This window comes from Ascidiella aspersa, chromosome 7 (genome assembly GCF_963924565.1).
Source record: "Ascidiella aspersa chromosome 7, kaAscAspe10.2, whole genome shotgun sequence".
NCBI classification, from domain to species: Eukaryota; Metazoa; Chordata; class Ascidiacea; order Phlebobranchia; family Ascidiidae; genus Ascidiella; species Ascidiella aspersa.
The window spans coordinates 5585796-5602252 of NC_139453.1; the positions used below are offsets into that span (position 1 = coordinate 5585796).

Here is a 16457-nt window from a genome sequence, read left to right on the forward strand (position 1 = left end):
GAGGATGCCTATTTCATACGGCGAAATATATATTTCTGTAAATTCCAAGAAGTGAATTTATGCTTTTATAGCCTACTTTTTTTCCTAAACAGTCGAAATATCAATAGCGATAGAGGTCTTCACTGTCGTAACGTTTTTCGGCTGCTGTTTAAATTGGACCAGTCAGGATAAAACTAGGTTATTTTGTTTTCGGTGCAGAACTGGAAATGTTTTTCCTACAATATGTTTTTCTGCAAACTTGTGCTGAAAGAAACACGCAGCGCTACTTCAGTTACCCGCACATTCTGTTTTCCCACAGTTTCATTCAACGCGAGCCCTCACGCCGTATCATACGATGCAATAAAATGAATAAATACATGGAATTGCCAAGTTTACAACACAACATAGTCAAAATTGAGGCCATTCTTGATTTTTTTTTTGGATTTAGGTGCGTGTTACTATTAAAGCACATAATAATCGAAAATAAGTAGGTGAAAATGAAAAGCAAAGTGTATTAACTTGATGCCGAATGTCTAAAACGGTATTAAGCAAAAAAGGCGTAGTAAGGAATGAAGTTGCATATTTTAAACAAATCCAGATAGTTGCGCGTTTCAACTCCCACATTACAATTACCGACTTAAACAACAAAACTTTATGATGCAGAATATTTGACAGACCAGAGGTACAAGCCATACATAGCAATCCGCACCGAGCGTGATCTTTCCATTTTGTTTTACCCAAGGCCAAGTTTTCGACGAGAACTATATACGCAACGGCAAAACAAGAAAAGAGAAAATTCGGGAAAACGATTGGAAAAAAATTGCAATGAACGCACACTATACTGCCGTCACCACCTTATCACGGCGTTTCCAGCAAAAAAGCACACGCACATTTCCACAACCGAACGCGTTTGGAACTCAAAAGTGAACAATGCGACAAAAGGAAGGAATCAGATGATTTCGAACAACTTCTTGAGCTCGATGGTCAGCTGCCAATCGGTCTTTTGCATTTCGTCACGGAACCAAGTTTTAAGCGCATCGATCGAATCGCGGGTCAAGCGGCTCACAATAGAGTCGGTCTCGTCAAAATGCCGACCCACCATTTTGGGGGCTTCCCCAGGGGCCCCCTCGACCTTTATACAGACCTCCATGGGGCTTCGAGCCACCTCGACGTCCTTATGGTTGACTTGCATACTGGTGACCACGCCCAGCTTGAGGGAATCGCGATCTGGCACGCAGAGAGGGGTACCAAGGCGCAGCTGGCCCCCTTCGATCCGCACCCCTATGATAATGGGGTCGCGCGACTTGAACACGCAGTTGGGAACGATGCGGACCTTACAAGGGAAGACGGCGACCTGACGGAACTCGTCGCGTTTGCGCTTGAGTTGTTCCTCGCGATGTTTGGTGAAGGCGTCGAAGAGGTGGTAGATGATGTCGGCGGTGAAGATCTTCACGCCCAACCCGTCGGCGATCTCCTGCGCCTCCCGTTCCACTTTCACGTCAAAAGCCAGGATCACAGCCCACTGCGAGTCATGCTCCAGCATCACCGACGCCTTGCTCACGTCCTTCTTGCACACAGGACCAATGCCGATGCCGGCGAACGGGATCTTGGACGTTTTGAGGAACTCAAGGAGCGCTTCAAGCGAGCCGAGGGTTGACGCCTGCACGAAAACGCCGCGCTCTTTGAGTTTAATGCCACTCAGTGCTTCCGACACTTGAGCCTGGACCTCTTCCTTCAAAACCTCCACCTCATCTTCATTTTTGGCCACAAGCAGTCCGGTGCCAGCCAGCGCTTTGTCCAAGTCCTTTGCCAGGATCTTAACGCCCTGGGCTGCTTTGATCTCGTCGTACTTGTTGTACGGGTTCTTCACCCTTAACTCCCTTAGCGGCTGCGGCATGAGCAGACCCTTTACATGGGTAACGATGGGTCCTTCGGTACCGGGAAGCACGATTGTGTCACCGTACTTGAGCCTTCCGTTTGTTAGGATCACGTCAATGGTGGTTCCGAGTCCCTGAATTGCTTTCACCTCAAGCACGGTGCACTGGAGGTTCTCGCTGTAGCATATCTTGCTGGCGAGTCGCGTCTGGCAAATGTCGACCAGCAGTGCCATAAGGTCGCCCATGCCATCGCCACTGTGCGCCGAAGTTGGCACCATCGAAATCCATGTGTCCGGGTCGTCGTTCTCGTGGAAGAGCTTGACGTTGAGCGACTCGGTGGCGAATTGCACCACGATGCCGTTGACCTTCTCACGGAACTCATCCAGCACGTAGGACTTCTGCTTTTTCAGGCAGGAGACTACGTCGCTGTCAGGGTTTGACTTCCACTCGTAGAGTCGGTCGACCTTGTTCAGAGCCACTACAAACGGGGTTTTGTTCTTCTTGAGAAGCCTGATCGACTCTAGGGTCTGCGGTTCCAGGCCGTGCATAATGTCCACCACCAGGATGGCGATGTCGCAGTTGGAAGAGCCGCGGGAGCGAAGGTTGCCGAACGATTCATGCCCGGGTGTGTCAATCACCAGCAGTCCAGGGATCCTGATTTTGTCGCCCTGGAAACTCTTCACCATTCGCGTTTGTTCCTTGATGGCGTAAGTGGGAATGTTGGTGGCTCCGATTTGTTGTGTGATGCCGCCCGCCTCGCCGTCTTGCACGTGGCTGTGTCGGATCTTGTCGAGGATTTTCGTTTTACCAGTATCGACGTGGCCCAGAACGCAGACAACGGGGGAGCGTAGTTCGGCGATCGAGCGTTTGGCTTCATTCTCATCTTTCTGTTTCTGAATCCGGTGCAAAGCTTGCTCTCGGGACGACAAGGGAGGCGATGTATCCTTTTCATCTTCTGAAGACTCCTCCTGGTCTTCTTCAGAGCTTTCTTCCCCTGACGAAGTATCCTCCTCACTCGATAAAGACTTTACATCCATGTTGGCCATTTTGTTGTCAATGTTCTCCCAATCATCCTCTATATCCTTATCGCTTGTCTGCTCCTCAATAATGACCATAGGTTCTTCAACTTCAACAGGTTCGGCTTCTTCCACAGCAGGAGCAACTTCCGTAGGCTCCGGCTTAGGTTGTGGTTTTTGTTGCTTTTTCTTTCGCTCATATCTTGGTTTCCTGACAGCTTCCGCTTCTTTGTCGGGCACAAGTCCTTGTTTGATGAGTTCTTCGCGATACGCTTCCCTGCGTCTTTGCATTTCTCGCTGAGCGGGAGTTAAATATTTTCCCTCCTGCTTCAGTCGCTGTATTCGATCTTTCTTGTCCTGTTTCTTCTTTTCGCGTTTCAATCGTTCGGCTTCCAAAGCTTCCAATCTCTTCTTTTCTTCTTCCTCTTCTTTGCGGAAGCGCTCTTCCTCTTCTTTCTGCAGCCTTTCTTCTTCTTCCTTTTTCTTCTGAAGCGCTTCCTTCATCGCTTTCAGGGCACCTTTTCCCAGGCCACCCTTTCTCGGTTTTTCCGGCTCCACTTTCTCACCCTTTTTCTTCTTCTTCTGTTTCTTTTTGCTTGTTGCTGTGGTTTCTTCGTCATTCTTTTCGCCCTGTCCATCTGCAGCTGCGGGAACCACTTCCTCCTTTGTTTTAATATCAGATGGCTCTGAATTTTTTTCCTCACCACCCTTCGGTTTCTTGTTTTTCTTCTTTGCAGGTTTTTTTTCATCGTCGCCCGCTTCGGGCTCAATGTTGTTCTGAATATTCTCGATTTCATTCTGAACTTCATTTTCCCAATCATCGTCAACCACCTTCTTCTTCTTTCCCTTTTTCTTGGGTGCAGCAGCCTGCGGTTGCTCTTCTGCCTTAGACTCATCCTTTTTATCTGCGTCAACTTTCGGCCCTTCCTGTAAGGACTCCAGTTCATCTTGCACACTGTCCATCCAGTCGTCATCTTGTTGTTTTTTGCCTTTTTTCTTTCCCACAGCTGGGGTTGGGTTTTCAATGTTTTCTTGCCCTTCTGTGGCAATATCTTTGGCCGTGTTTTTCTTGTTCTTTTTACCCATTTTAATTTAATCAAAAATATATATATGACAGGTAAGTCTAGTAGATGTTAGCTCAGCATGTGCTTTATTCTAAAAAAGAAGAAACAATACACTTAAGAAAACTATAAAAAGCTTTAGAGACTTTGAAAGATGAACTGGTGTAGTAGTAGCGACAAACCTGTTCTGCTCTAACAACGATGTAGTTCAGTGGTACCCCAAACCAGACCAAACAAGAGGGTTATAACCCTTAAGGGGGTCTCAAGAGGTTGTCAGGGGTGGTCAATACTATTTGTCGAATGAAAAGTTAACAATTAAAATTAAAAATCCATTAGTAAAAAAGCAAGAACAACAACCAGTATAACAGATGTGTTAATGACTGTGTATGATGTCACCATTACTCTTGTCTTTAATCAAGGCCGAAGCCTAGATGTAGTCTAATGGCATTGTGTAAATAGTTATGGTGACCATTCGACCACTGAAGATCCATTTTGTGACACTGAATAAAACTTTATCTAACAGCAGGTATATGCAATTGCATTCTCTGTACCAACAAAAAAAAAACAGGTTAAACTATAAAAACTTGCCCATAAAAATATGTAAATCCATTTTTATGTTTTGATCGAGTTACTTTATCAGTTTACGGCAGTCAACTTGCATTATTACATTTAAAAAGCACACATAAGATTTTCTTCTTAGGGATAAAAACTTTGTTATGACACAAATAAACCTTAAATCGTAACTTTTGTTACGTTTGCATTCTTAAGAATAAAAAAACAGACATTTTCGCTAAATTTGAAAAACAATCTGTATAGAAATAAGAACATTTTGTCTAAATGGCTGTAATTTTGTTTACTACACAAAAATTAGGGGTCAGGGGGTTTTGTAATGATACTCAATTGCGATGCCTAGTAAGATGTCTCAATGCATATGACAGGTGTCCACTGACAAACTTGGCCATGGAGTTGAGAGTTGAGTACTATGTAAGACTACAAGGACCCAGAGGCCGCAGTACCAAGTTTCAAAACTGATAAGACCTCAAACTGTAAATTGGATAAGTTTATCTGAAATCCAGACTCTAAAAAACATGAATTGGCCAAGAGTCATAGTTTGGTTTAATTTTTGACCAAAGTCAACTCTTCAGTCAGACTGTTTTTTTTTTTTAATTTACTGACTCTGCAGACCTGCTAACAAGTGACCAATGGTCACTGACTATTACCCAAAGATAGCAGTCTCTAAAAGCATACGTCTACATGAAACCATTCCAATCAAGTCAGGTTTAAAATAGCGGCTTCAATCCCTGTGGTACGCTACCATGTGTACTTAGATTTAACTGTTGTTTAAACGACCTTCTCCTTTTGAGTCAGATACCTATAAAGGAGCGTGTAGGAGACTTGGGAAGCTATAGGTCTTCACTTTACTTACCCGCTCATCTTAATTAGGCAGGTCCCAATAGTGTACTTAGAATGTTTTAATGAAATTAAAAAGCACACCTAAATTATGAAGCCCTGTTTTATTCTGTTTATGGAGCCACAGCTAGTGCTGGAGCCATTTATATTAATTTTGTGGAGCGGAAGCTTTTTTTTTAATTTCTACTGATGAAGCTGTGAAATTTTTATCTGCACGGGCTGAAAATAATTTCCAGCTCTTTAAATTAAAACTACTAACTAGTTAATAGTGTGACCAACATAACTTGATTTGCTGGGCCAAAGCAACTTTTAAAAAATACCACTACAGAGCCGGGGCTGAAGCCGCAGTCTTGTATGTGTTGTCTCCGGAGCTCAAGCCAAGGTTGTTTTACTGTGACTACCCAGCCGTGGTTTTAACACTTCTACTTTCATGGGTGACTAAATATGTTAGCAGTAGGGTTCCTCTCAAGGAATGTTTCGACGGAAAATTCCCGGGATTTCCCACAAATTAACAACCCCGAATCCCGGGATTTTTTTTAAATTTTGGTTATTTGGCAACATAGCAAAACTTAAAAAACTATTACCAACCCTGTTAAAGTTGTTGACTGAGTTGCTTTATTTGCGCTTACCAGCGGAAAAACTTAATTTCTACCAATAAAGATGTGCTTTTTTTCAAATAAAAACAAATAAGGGTGCTGACTTTAATACGAGAAGGTCTTGTAAGATTGCAGAAGCAATACTATAGAATATAAATGAGCTTAATTAAATGTTTGGAGCTAATATAAAAAAATCTTAAACGTCATAATGCCCCAAATTAAGGTACAATTTTTACCGGGATTTCCGGAAATTTTCATTTTTCAATCCCGTTTCCCGGGAGTGAAAAATCCGGAAAAAAGAGGAAGCCTAGTTAGCAGTGCATAGCAAAATAACAAGCGACGCTGCTCTAGAATCCTACCACAATGCACATTATTAGGGTTAGTGTTTTGGGTTGGGCTAAGCAATACTATTAAATAATGAATATAATAATACTTGACTCACCCAAAACGCTAACCCGCACCCTCACCTCATTGAATTAATGCAAAACTTGGAAAATAAAATAATACTACCAAGACACAAACGTCAAACCCAACCTTAACCTAAATCAATAAATAATCATGTACCTGTGCTGTACAAGCGTAAAAGAAAGATCCGGTTAAACAGCCACTTCCTAGGTGGTTTACTTGCAATATGACATGCGATTGTTTCATAACGCGTCATACAAGCACATCACAAACAATTTGCTGTTTCGTATCAGATCAACGTGACGCAATTCTGTCCGGACTGAAATACGTGTTTTATCACGCAAAACAACAATACAGACGTTCTATCATAGTTCATTAAAAATTAGTTTCACCGTAAATGAACCACACAATATACTTTTTCTTAATACAAAGCATGATGATGATACAACTTCAAGAGCTTACACAATTTGTTCGCAACAGCACTAAATACAAAAAGAAAATGTGATGAAAGCACCATGACACACTTACCACTAAACATAGGGAGTGTATTTTTGCAGCATAAATAGAAATATGCTAGTTATTTTAGTACTTGGTGGAGAAAATAAAACAAATACAACATTTTGACCTATGCTTGTGTTCCTAAAATGAATATTAACATTTTCTTAGTACCAAATTTGGATTGCGGTAAACCGAAAATGTTATTATTATACTTTAATATGACGTGCTAAAATAGCAGATGTTAAAACGGTTTGGTCATCCGTTTGTCAAACAACATAGAAATACTATATTTTAGATTTAGAGAACAAAATTAGAGAAGGACCGAATCTTAGATTATCCCAATGCAGTGCAGTCCTACAGAGTCGGTTTCCAACAACTCGAGTCCCACTCCGGTCGAGAATAAAAGTACAGTCCGACTGAAAACAATAAATCGAGTCGGACTTCCGAGTCCTACTTAGTCATAGAAAATGTTAAATGTGCCGCCGTACCGGTTTCGAACTTTCATGTCGACCTCGAGACTGAGGTATTCTTGCGTAGTCTTATCATTACTTAATGACACCTCTCGGACCTAAAACTATGAAAACAAGCACACTATAACGGTACGCTTGAGGTTAGGCTACTGGATCTCTTTTAAATGATAATTCGTTGCATCATATCTGTAAAAAATTCATGAACCCGAAAACAAAAATTCTAGATTCGTCTCTGGCAAATATAGATAAGCGTGCTAGCGTGGTAACCTATTACGTAATCACAAAGCACTGTACTTGTTTTTCCATTTAAGCAGACGGTAACCCTGGGAATACATGTAAAAAAGTGCTGAAAGCTGACATGGTTCCTAAAATACTTTTACATTTTTTACAAAACTGCACTGATTTCTACTGAGTAAACAAAACATGGTTAAAGTTATGTAGGCTACAAATCTCTTAAAAATCATAATGATAGAATCTCTTTAAAAATCATAATGACAGAACGAAAACATATAGCTTTGCTATAGCTTATGAAAAGAACAGGTGCGGTCACTGCATAGGAAGTAATGAACTTTGGTAAAATCAATCCGACCTTATCACTAATTTGTTTAAACTGTTTATAGCTTGATGTAAATCCGCTCATATCAATTTAGGTCTTATTGATGGAGTGCCCCAACCTGCAGGTTAACAGTAGAACTACAAACAACACGACAAGTAACACAATATAATTATGTATTTGCGATCGTCGCAAGGCCACCGGTCAAATAAGCGCTTCAAAACAACGCAGGGAAGAGAAAACAGGTAAACCACGTGAAGTGAAGAAACGCAACTAACAACGTTTGGCCCTATACATAGAACAGGGGAGATTACACTTACAAAAGTACTCAATCTATCTTTTTTAAACCGTGTCCCGGTGATTAATTTACATGGTCACATGTATCACATCCTTTTTTAAATGGCACAAAGCAGGGTTAAATGTAAATCAAGCAAAAGCACAGTAGCATGATTTTAAAGTAGAGCCTATAATGCTTTTTAACGTGCAAGTTGGTTGGCCTATAAAATAAAAAAGGCAATAAACACAAGAAGAATGGACCGAAGTTAACTAAAATGGAAGAGAATGACGTTTCCTATGCAGAACAGAAAACAATTTTTTTTTTTCAGTTGGCAACGGAAGGGACTTTAAAGTCTCAATTTTGAAGACTTTGTTTTAATTTTGAAGGCTTCAATTTAATTTTTATATAATTTTAAAGAAACCGGGTTAAATATAGGGATGTTTAATAATTTTAGTTTGGAGCCGATACCTGATGCCAATTGGTAGTATCGGCGGACTCGTCCGATTTATTGCAACATCTAATTATGTTTTTGCCTTCAGTTTTTAGGAACCTAATCATGGCGATCGGGTGATGTGAGTTCTTGATGACTAGATGACAGGGCTGGAGACGGATAAAAATAACCTGTATCCGACTCCGGCAAAATGTGCGGTTTCGTCGAGTACAGAGTTCGTCTTCCGACCCTAGAGCCTCATATAATTCATCCACCGACACTACATGGTTGGAAAAGTTCCACCGTATGTTGTTCCATCTTTACAACTTCTGTACTTGCGACATTATCGGTTTCGACTTTGGTAATACGCATTCGCACTCCGGACTCGGGACAAATAACATTGTCGAACATATATTTGCCCAACCCGTCATTGAAAAAAAAACTTAAGAGGCAACTTAGCGCCCAATAAATATTCCCAAACATTATAAGAGCGGTTTAAGTTCTAATTCCAAAACCTAATTTGACAGCAACGCGCAGGTACAGTTCAGTAACCAGAAGCGGTACTTATTCTACGACTTGTGGAGTCACAACACAATAAAGAAAACAGAAGAAACGACCCGAGAGCATCATGTTGTTGCTTGAGAGAGGCTCAAAGTGGGTTGCGATGAAGCGATCAGCTGATCGATGTCTTGTTCCTCTCCATACGCCTCGTAGAACACCTCCGGTTGGTCGCTGGAGGGCGCTGTTGGGTCGCGCTGCTGCTTTTCGAGATTTCCGTCGACGTGCACCTGGGTATGTGGAGTTTGCGTTCGATATTTTAAGTCAGGGGTGGGCAATTATTTTTGACAGTGGGCCACATGAGAAACAGAAAATTTCTTGCCAAAAAGGGAATCTGAATAACACATAGTGCAATGTGTGATTCATTTTAAAAGAATCTTTAAATAACCTTGGTTTAACAAGCTGGTAAGAGTAGGAATAGGTAAGGATGCCTTATAAGAGTAATGTATTTAATAAAATATTAAGAAATCAATAAAAAATGTTTAGGCTTTTTTGTGCCTTAAGTAGTTTTATTAAAAATAGGCCGCGGGCCGGATTATATTGCTTGGCGGGTCGTAGTTTTGCTCAGTTCTGCTTTAGGCAATAAATATCGACACACTTTGTACCAATACAAAGGTCGTGAATCTGCATTAGAAATTTCCAAAAGTATCAGTGTTGTAAACAAGTCATTTTGAATGAACTGAAGTCCCAGTCAAGTAAATCGTAAAATAAGTCATTGACGTAAGTCATTACAACACTTATTTGTGCTTTATACTCAGATACGCCAGGGTTTCTTAAAGTTTTTGGGCCTCCCTTGACACAACTTGCCGAAACCCGCGCATTTTTTTATCGTTAAATAGTAGGAATAGCTGCTTTAAACGGACAAATAACGATAACTACCTCGGATGGGCTGCGATCCTATGTCGTCGTATATAGCTTACCTGGATACAGTCCTCATAGCTGATGTCGTGCACGTTGCACATGTGCTTACTCAGGTTTTCTTCGGTGATGAGCGTCTTGTCACAAACACCGCACTGGTAAATGCGTCCCGAACATCGCATCTGTTCAACGAGAAAAGTTAGTTAGGTTGAAATCAGTTTATATTTGGCAATATTAGGAGTAGTGTCGTCCTATGTACTAGCCATTTTAATCCGATACCGAACGTCTTTAGTCAATTATAAAGGGGTTCTTCTGACAAATTTGTATTCAGCGCCGACGTATTTAATATGGCCAAACGAGTGAAATAGATAAAACTGAAACGTTCAAAATATATTTTTCCAAGTAATTAGGGCAAAATTTGCTTTTGCGTAACAAAGTTTAGTAACTTCGAGATGTTAACCTAATGTTTTTGATAAATTTACGTTTTAAGGTAGAATCGCTGCGCTGGATCGCAAATTATGACTGAAGATCAGGGGTTCTTAAACTTTTTTTACCGCGGACCGTGGACCACGGTAGCCCAAAAATATTTTAAATGTGCTGCTTAAAATGACGCCACAATACAAATATACTTCCTAAATCTGCTAATTCCGATCCAAGAAATGTGAAAGAGAAATGGAGTGTAAATACATTCAGTAAAAACCTGTTATTTTTAATTAAACTGTTTTCTTTGATATATTGATTTTTTCTTAAATACACACTAAAATTCTAACAGGTCTTCATGGACCCCCTAAAACTGGTTCACGGACCCCCAAGGGATCCATGGACCCCAGTTTAAGAAGCCCTGCTGTAGATCCTACATCAAATTGATATCGGTGCGGATTGAGTACCGATACTACAACTTGGTATCGGGTCTCATCTCCGACCTAGTATTGTCAGACATTCCTAATTAGGCTTTAACTTCTCCTAAAGTGATTCTTCACTGAATTCAATAGCAAATCTGCTCTTCAACAGCCACAAAATACAAGATTAGTTTTTAAAGGATTGGTCAAAGATTGGAGATTTTATTTTTTTCTAATTTTCAAAAATGCGGAAGCAATACGACAGCATGGCTGAGATCAAATAAGTCCGAACTTATTAATGCTATTTGTCTTATTTGTGTTCTGTTCACTTTTAATAAAGATATTTGGTCTTTAAAGCTTTGCTGCTCTATGTGAGTAAATGGGTCACGGTGATAGAGGTTGAGAAACACTGCTACGAAGCGTCGCATTTGTAAAGTTGCTCCAAATGCAGAACGAAATATACCTTGTGTTTTTCCAAGATGTCGATTCTCTGGTAGGTTCTCCCACAGTCAGTGCAGGTGTGAAGGGTTTTCTCCGCTTTGGCGCATTTACGAAGGTGGATGCAGTATCCCGATCTCCTTAACGAACAAAGCCATGTGAATATAAAGTCAAACAAGCCATAATATAATTAGCAATTGTTTCAGGAGTTTAAACAGCAGTTCTTAAAAGTTATTTAATAACTAATAAATTAGTTTTGGATAGAAATAGACCGATACTCCACTTCTATGATATATCGGTAAACGGTTAAAAGAGACGATTATTTTGCTAATTTTTTTACAATTAAATTATTATGTAGCGCTTTCCTTAAAAAACACATTTCTAAATTTTTAAACTTGCAATTTATTTATTTTATTTCATTTTTATCACTGACTGATTTCACATAGTGTGTACTTCTCTGTGATCATGTAAAGTTAATATGCCATTTAAGAGTTGTATAATTAAATAGGTAGACAAATTCAATGTAATTTGAATTGTATGTTTTTGCGTCACAGCAAAAACATAAAAAATTGGTTATTGATAGTGGTCTAAAAAAGGGATACCTGGTCAATCTAGGATTGATGGTCTCTTAAATATTGTAAAATATTATAAATAGAAAAGAAAAATTTCTGAAATATCGAAAATTACACTTTGTAGATACCAATTATAATGGCATTATACCCTGTATACTGCTTCCCACATGAGGCACAGTGATAGACCTTCTGAAGCGTCGAGTGTTTTTCTTTTTTGTGTTGAGCCAAACTCTTTTTGTAATAGTAGGCTTTTCCGCACAAATCACAAACTTCCTCTTTTTCTCTGAAATTGATACAAAATGATGGAATCATGCTCAAAAAACTGTAATTTACCTTAAAGCCTATTTACACTTGAGAATTTTTAAGTTTATTTGAGAATTCTGGAAAAGTTAACAATTTTTTTTTAATTTAGAAGAAAATGTTGTTTTTGACTGGTTACGAAATTGTTTTTAGTAGGCGGAGGTCACTAAAGTACTAACAGCCCCTAATGGCCTACTGGCGTTAATTTAGTAGGCAGGCGGCCCATTTACCTAATGAATGAATACAAAATACAGTTGAAAATTTAGTTGATTCATTTAAACACTTAATTTTAATGAAAATTAAACATAAACAACATATTCATAAAACTGACTGCCATTTTTGATAAATGAATATTAGGTTTTTTTCATTAACTTATATTTATGAGTTAACAAAGATTTACAGAATTGATTTTTTTTCTGTAAAAGGCCACAACAACTTATATAAGGTAACCACATGTTAAAACTACTGGTAAAAGTGAAATTTAGAGCAAATGAAATGAAATTTGAAATATAACCCAACATTATGCATATTTTTTAAATGTATAACTTACGCTTTGTTGTGTGTTATAAGATGGTTGGCAAGCGTGCATTTTTGTACAAAACCCCGGTGGCATACTTGACAGACAAAGGGACGCTCCCCGGTGTGGATTCGCTCATGCGTTCGCTTGTCCTTCAAATAGAGGAACTTTTGGTTGCAGTAGTTGCAAGCATGCTTTCTCTCCTGATGATTTCTGTAGAAAAAATGCAGAAATTGAAATTATTTACATCTTGCTACTTTCCTGATTCACGGGCATAATTTAGGACAGCTCAGGAACCTTTTTAGCCAAGGGATCTAATATAAGTTAAATATTTTTGGTTGTATTTTCACAAGATCCATATAATATTTTCAGCATCTATTTTGGGTTGACAAAACTTGGGGATTCGAATTGGGCCGTTGAAAAAGACAAATAGCAATCGTGAACAAATACATTGGCTGAGTTTACAAAACTTTAATGACAAGCATCATAGTACATTTTTATACAAAAGGATTTCAACGAATCGACTATAAGCCACAAAAAGACAACTTTGGAAATTATGCAAAGTGCAGAAAATTTGGCTATCATACATGTTTTGAAAAAATACAGTTGGAAAAGGGGTCACCGGTCATAACACCTTCCAATTTATTCAAGTCATGAAAAGAGATAGATTAGATGTATCTGCAAGCAAGATTAGTTTAGGATAAATAAAATTACAGCAGAGGGGTGATTTACTGATATATATTAGCCCTTTTTAGTTATAAACAGTAGGATGTAATTATACAGAACATATAAAATTAACAGTAAAATAATTATCATAAGTTTGAGCCACTATGTTAAATGATTTTTTTTTAATTTTTGTATGCTGTTCCGTTGTTAGACAAACAATTACACCCATTTGAATGTATCTCAAATATTTTTTACAGGTGGTCTGTAAAACTACTTGTCAACCAAAGACAATTACAGGTAGTACAACAAATAAAACCGGAAACATTTATAATACCTGAAGTGCCTTCGCAATTTATAACGAGTCGGAAATACAGCATCACAATTGGGAGAGGGGCAGATAAACGGGGCTTCAACTGGAAGGAGTTTAGCAAATCTACCCCTGCGCGCTTGTGGCTTCTTTGCCTGACTACTGCCACTGGCCGAAGGGCTTGTAAAGTTTGGATCGTTCAACAGTGAATCCATGTCTTCATTGTCACTGTTCAGATCGACAATGATTGTGCTGTATGTGTTTGCCAAATCATTAACTAACTCCTCTGTGAAAAAAAATGTGTTTTAGGACATTTTAGGGAAACCCCTTGCCCAACCGCATTCCATAATTTGTGGCCACAAAAATTATTGCTAAAATTTTTTTGGGGCCTTAATCCTATGCCAAAATGGGATAATCCAAATGTAATCTTTCAATGTAAATTAACTTGGTAAGGAATATATAGAATTTAATTGGCCTAAAATAATGCATGATTATTAGTTAAACAGGCAAGTCAAAACAAGTGTAATCTTACCTTCAATTTCCATTTTGTAGATAATGTTGCTGCTTTTAAAGCCAAATACTACAGAAAAGTTTGTGCTGAAAGTATATTACTCGTCTATTCTTGATCAGCCCCTTTAGTAATATGGAATTAAAAAATAAAAATATTATATATAATTGTCAACAAAATACAATAGAACTCAACCTAAATTTCATATCTCTAAAAACATCCAACATTTTAACGTGGGCTTTTGACTTACCATATAATACGACTTTAACAGCTCAGACCAGCTTTAATAGAATGAAAAAATTAATCTTAGCCATACAATCCCCTAGGCGAAAATGTTGTACGTTTTTAGACCAGCGCCAATTGTCGGAAATATAGTTCATTTGAATTACTACCAAATAACAAAAAACGGCCTACCTTTCATTCTAATTCCTTTCTGAAGAAAGTGAAATGCATTTTGAACGTTAAAATGTTGACATTTAGACCCTTTCTATTGCAATACAGTCCTAAACTTTGACACACTAAATGCCACGGCTTACTTTTCGAAATCGTTCTTTATTTCCCGAAACACATAATGAAAGGTAAGGTAAATTAAAACATTTTAGTTTTTTAATAATTATTTGGTGCTTAAACTAACCTTCAAACGGTTGATGAGCAAAACAAGTTTCAAATCACTTAAAAATAATAACCAAAACGCTTCACTTAAAGTGTAAAAGTGCTTAGGGACATTTGACCATTGTTACAAAAAAACAACGTATATTTTACAAAGAAAATATTTTTGATAGTTACTATGCTTTATTTGTTCTCGATTTTGAACTTCCCTATATTCTACAGACCGCGTATTAACCTCAATTTTATGAAAGCAAAGTTTGACCTCAAGCGATACAGGTCAAGGGCAACCCAAGACAGTTTTAGTTAATAAAATAATATTGTTATTATTTTGCTTGCAAGATCTATGACTGTTTCCACAATGCCGCTTGTTGATTTTTTATCTATATCGTAACCACGACGGTTAAAGTGCTTTTTTGGCTTAACTGCAACCTGAGTGGCGGAAAGCGCAAACCGTTTCTTAAAACAATTTCACTGAACCGCTTACTGGCTAACACCCTAATATAATAAACTAACTGACCAGTTTTTTTTAACCAAGCAGGCAGTCTACATGCAGTGAGGCTGATAAAATTACTAAATAAATTATTTGTATTTTTTAATAGCAATATAAATATTAAGTTGACCTTCGAAAATGGGTATTCGCCATGAGAGTCAAACCACTCCCTCTAGACCCGCCCCTGTTTCTCGTGAGCATTTCATGAAATGACTGGCGTTGGTTAAGTTGAATTTGGTTAAAATTCTCACTAAATTAGAAACACGTTCGCATGTCAGACAAAAAATATCACTCGTTTGGCATTTTATTTTGCGGCATTTGGTACGAAAGCGTGTAGTAGGTGGTTACGTGAATACAAAGCACCGCAGGTTGTATAACAGGGCGCCTGCGGATAAGAACTCAAGACTGGGTGTGGGCTCAAAAAACACAGATGGCCAACCCTGGACAGCGTTTTCAGCAAACTTTGGTGAATGAAATCGCATTGAGAAACCGAAAACGCAGTTGTAGATTGTTTAAGTGTTGGATTAGCGAATGCGGAACTTTAACTTTGCGCAAAAAACAAGATTCGGTTGCAGAAAAAACAAGCGTCCCACACCTGGTGAAAAAAGGGCAAAAAAAGTGTGAAAACCCTCGTTAAGAGCAAGAAAACCCGCGACTTGCACATTTCACACCACTGTGTCTCAATAATACGGCGATTTATTAAGCTTAGAAACCGCGTCGCGGTAATACAAAATAACAAATAAATAGAAGCGAAGTTAATGCCAAGTGGGGAGAAAAAAACGCTTCAATTAAAAACGTCTTCTGCGTTTTTGAAACACGGGAGGTAAAAAAACGGCTGAAAATTTGCGAGCAGTGCTTGAATCGGGACAATGAAATTTTCGTCTTGTGTGAATCCCCGATACAAGATGTTTTGCTGTGAAACCCTTACATAACAAAGTAATAGGTTTGAGAGAAAAGCCACGATTGAAAACGATTCTTGCAAGTTGACATGAAACGTATTTTCGTCGAAAATTTGCGAAGTATTTTCGGCTAGTTAAATTTTTTTTGTTTTTTAAGAATATGTTTTTTCTTTGGTTCCTTAAACAAGAAATCATGTTAAAAAAACGGATCAGGCGTTATTCACGTTAAGAGCATAGAAAATTGGAAGTTAGGTGGAATAAAAAAGTCGTTACACTCAACGCCGATATATCACAAGATTTGCAAAGCATTGCGAAACTTAACAG

General features: G+C 38.7%; 2 protein-coding genes across 2 annotated transcripts; both read right to left on the bottom strand.

Moving 5' to 3' along the window:
- Nucleotides 1-319: 319 nt before the first annotated feature.
- On the bottom strand, nucleotides 320-3958 carry LOC146137396 (eukaryotic translation initiation factor 5B-like). The gene has a single exon (XM_083393178.1). The coding sequence runs from the start codon at nucleotides 3956-3958 to the stop codon at nucleotides 929-931; it is 3030 nt and encodes a 1009-aa protein (XP_083249304.1). The 3' UTR covers nucleotides 320-928.
- A 4622-nt stretch (nucleotides 3959-8580) lies between these two features.
- LOC146137397 (uncharacterized) lies at nucleotides 8581-14264 on the bottom strand. Its single transcript, XM_083393179.1, has 7 exons — nucleotides 14160-14264; nucleotides 13655-13913; nucleotides 12688-12867; nucleotides 11986-12120; nucleotides 11291-11405; nucleotides 10051-10170; nucleotides 8581-9360 (listed from the first exon to the last, which is right to left on the bottom strand). Exons 1-7 carry the CDS (start codon nucleotides 14170-14172, stop codon nucleotides 9199-9201), a joined length of 984 nt encoding a protein of 327 aa, XP_083249305.1. The 5' UTR covers nucleotides 14173-14264; the 3' UTR covers nucleotides 8581-9198.
- Nucleotides 14265-16457: the final 2193 nt, after the last annotated feature.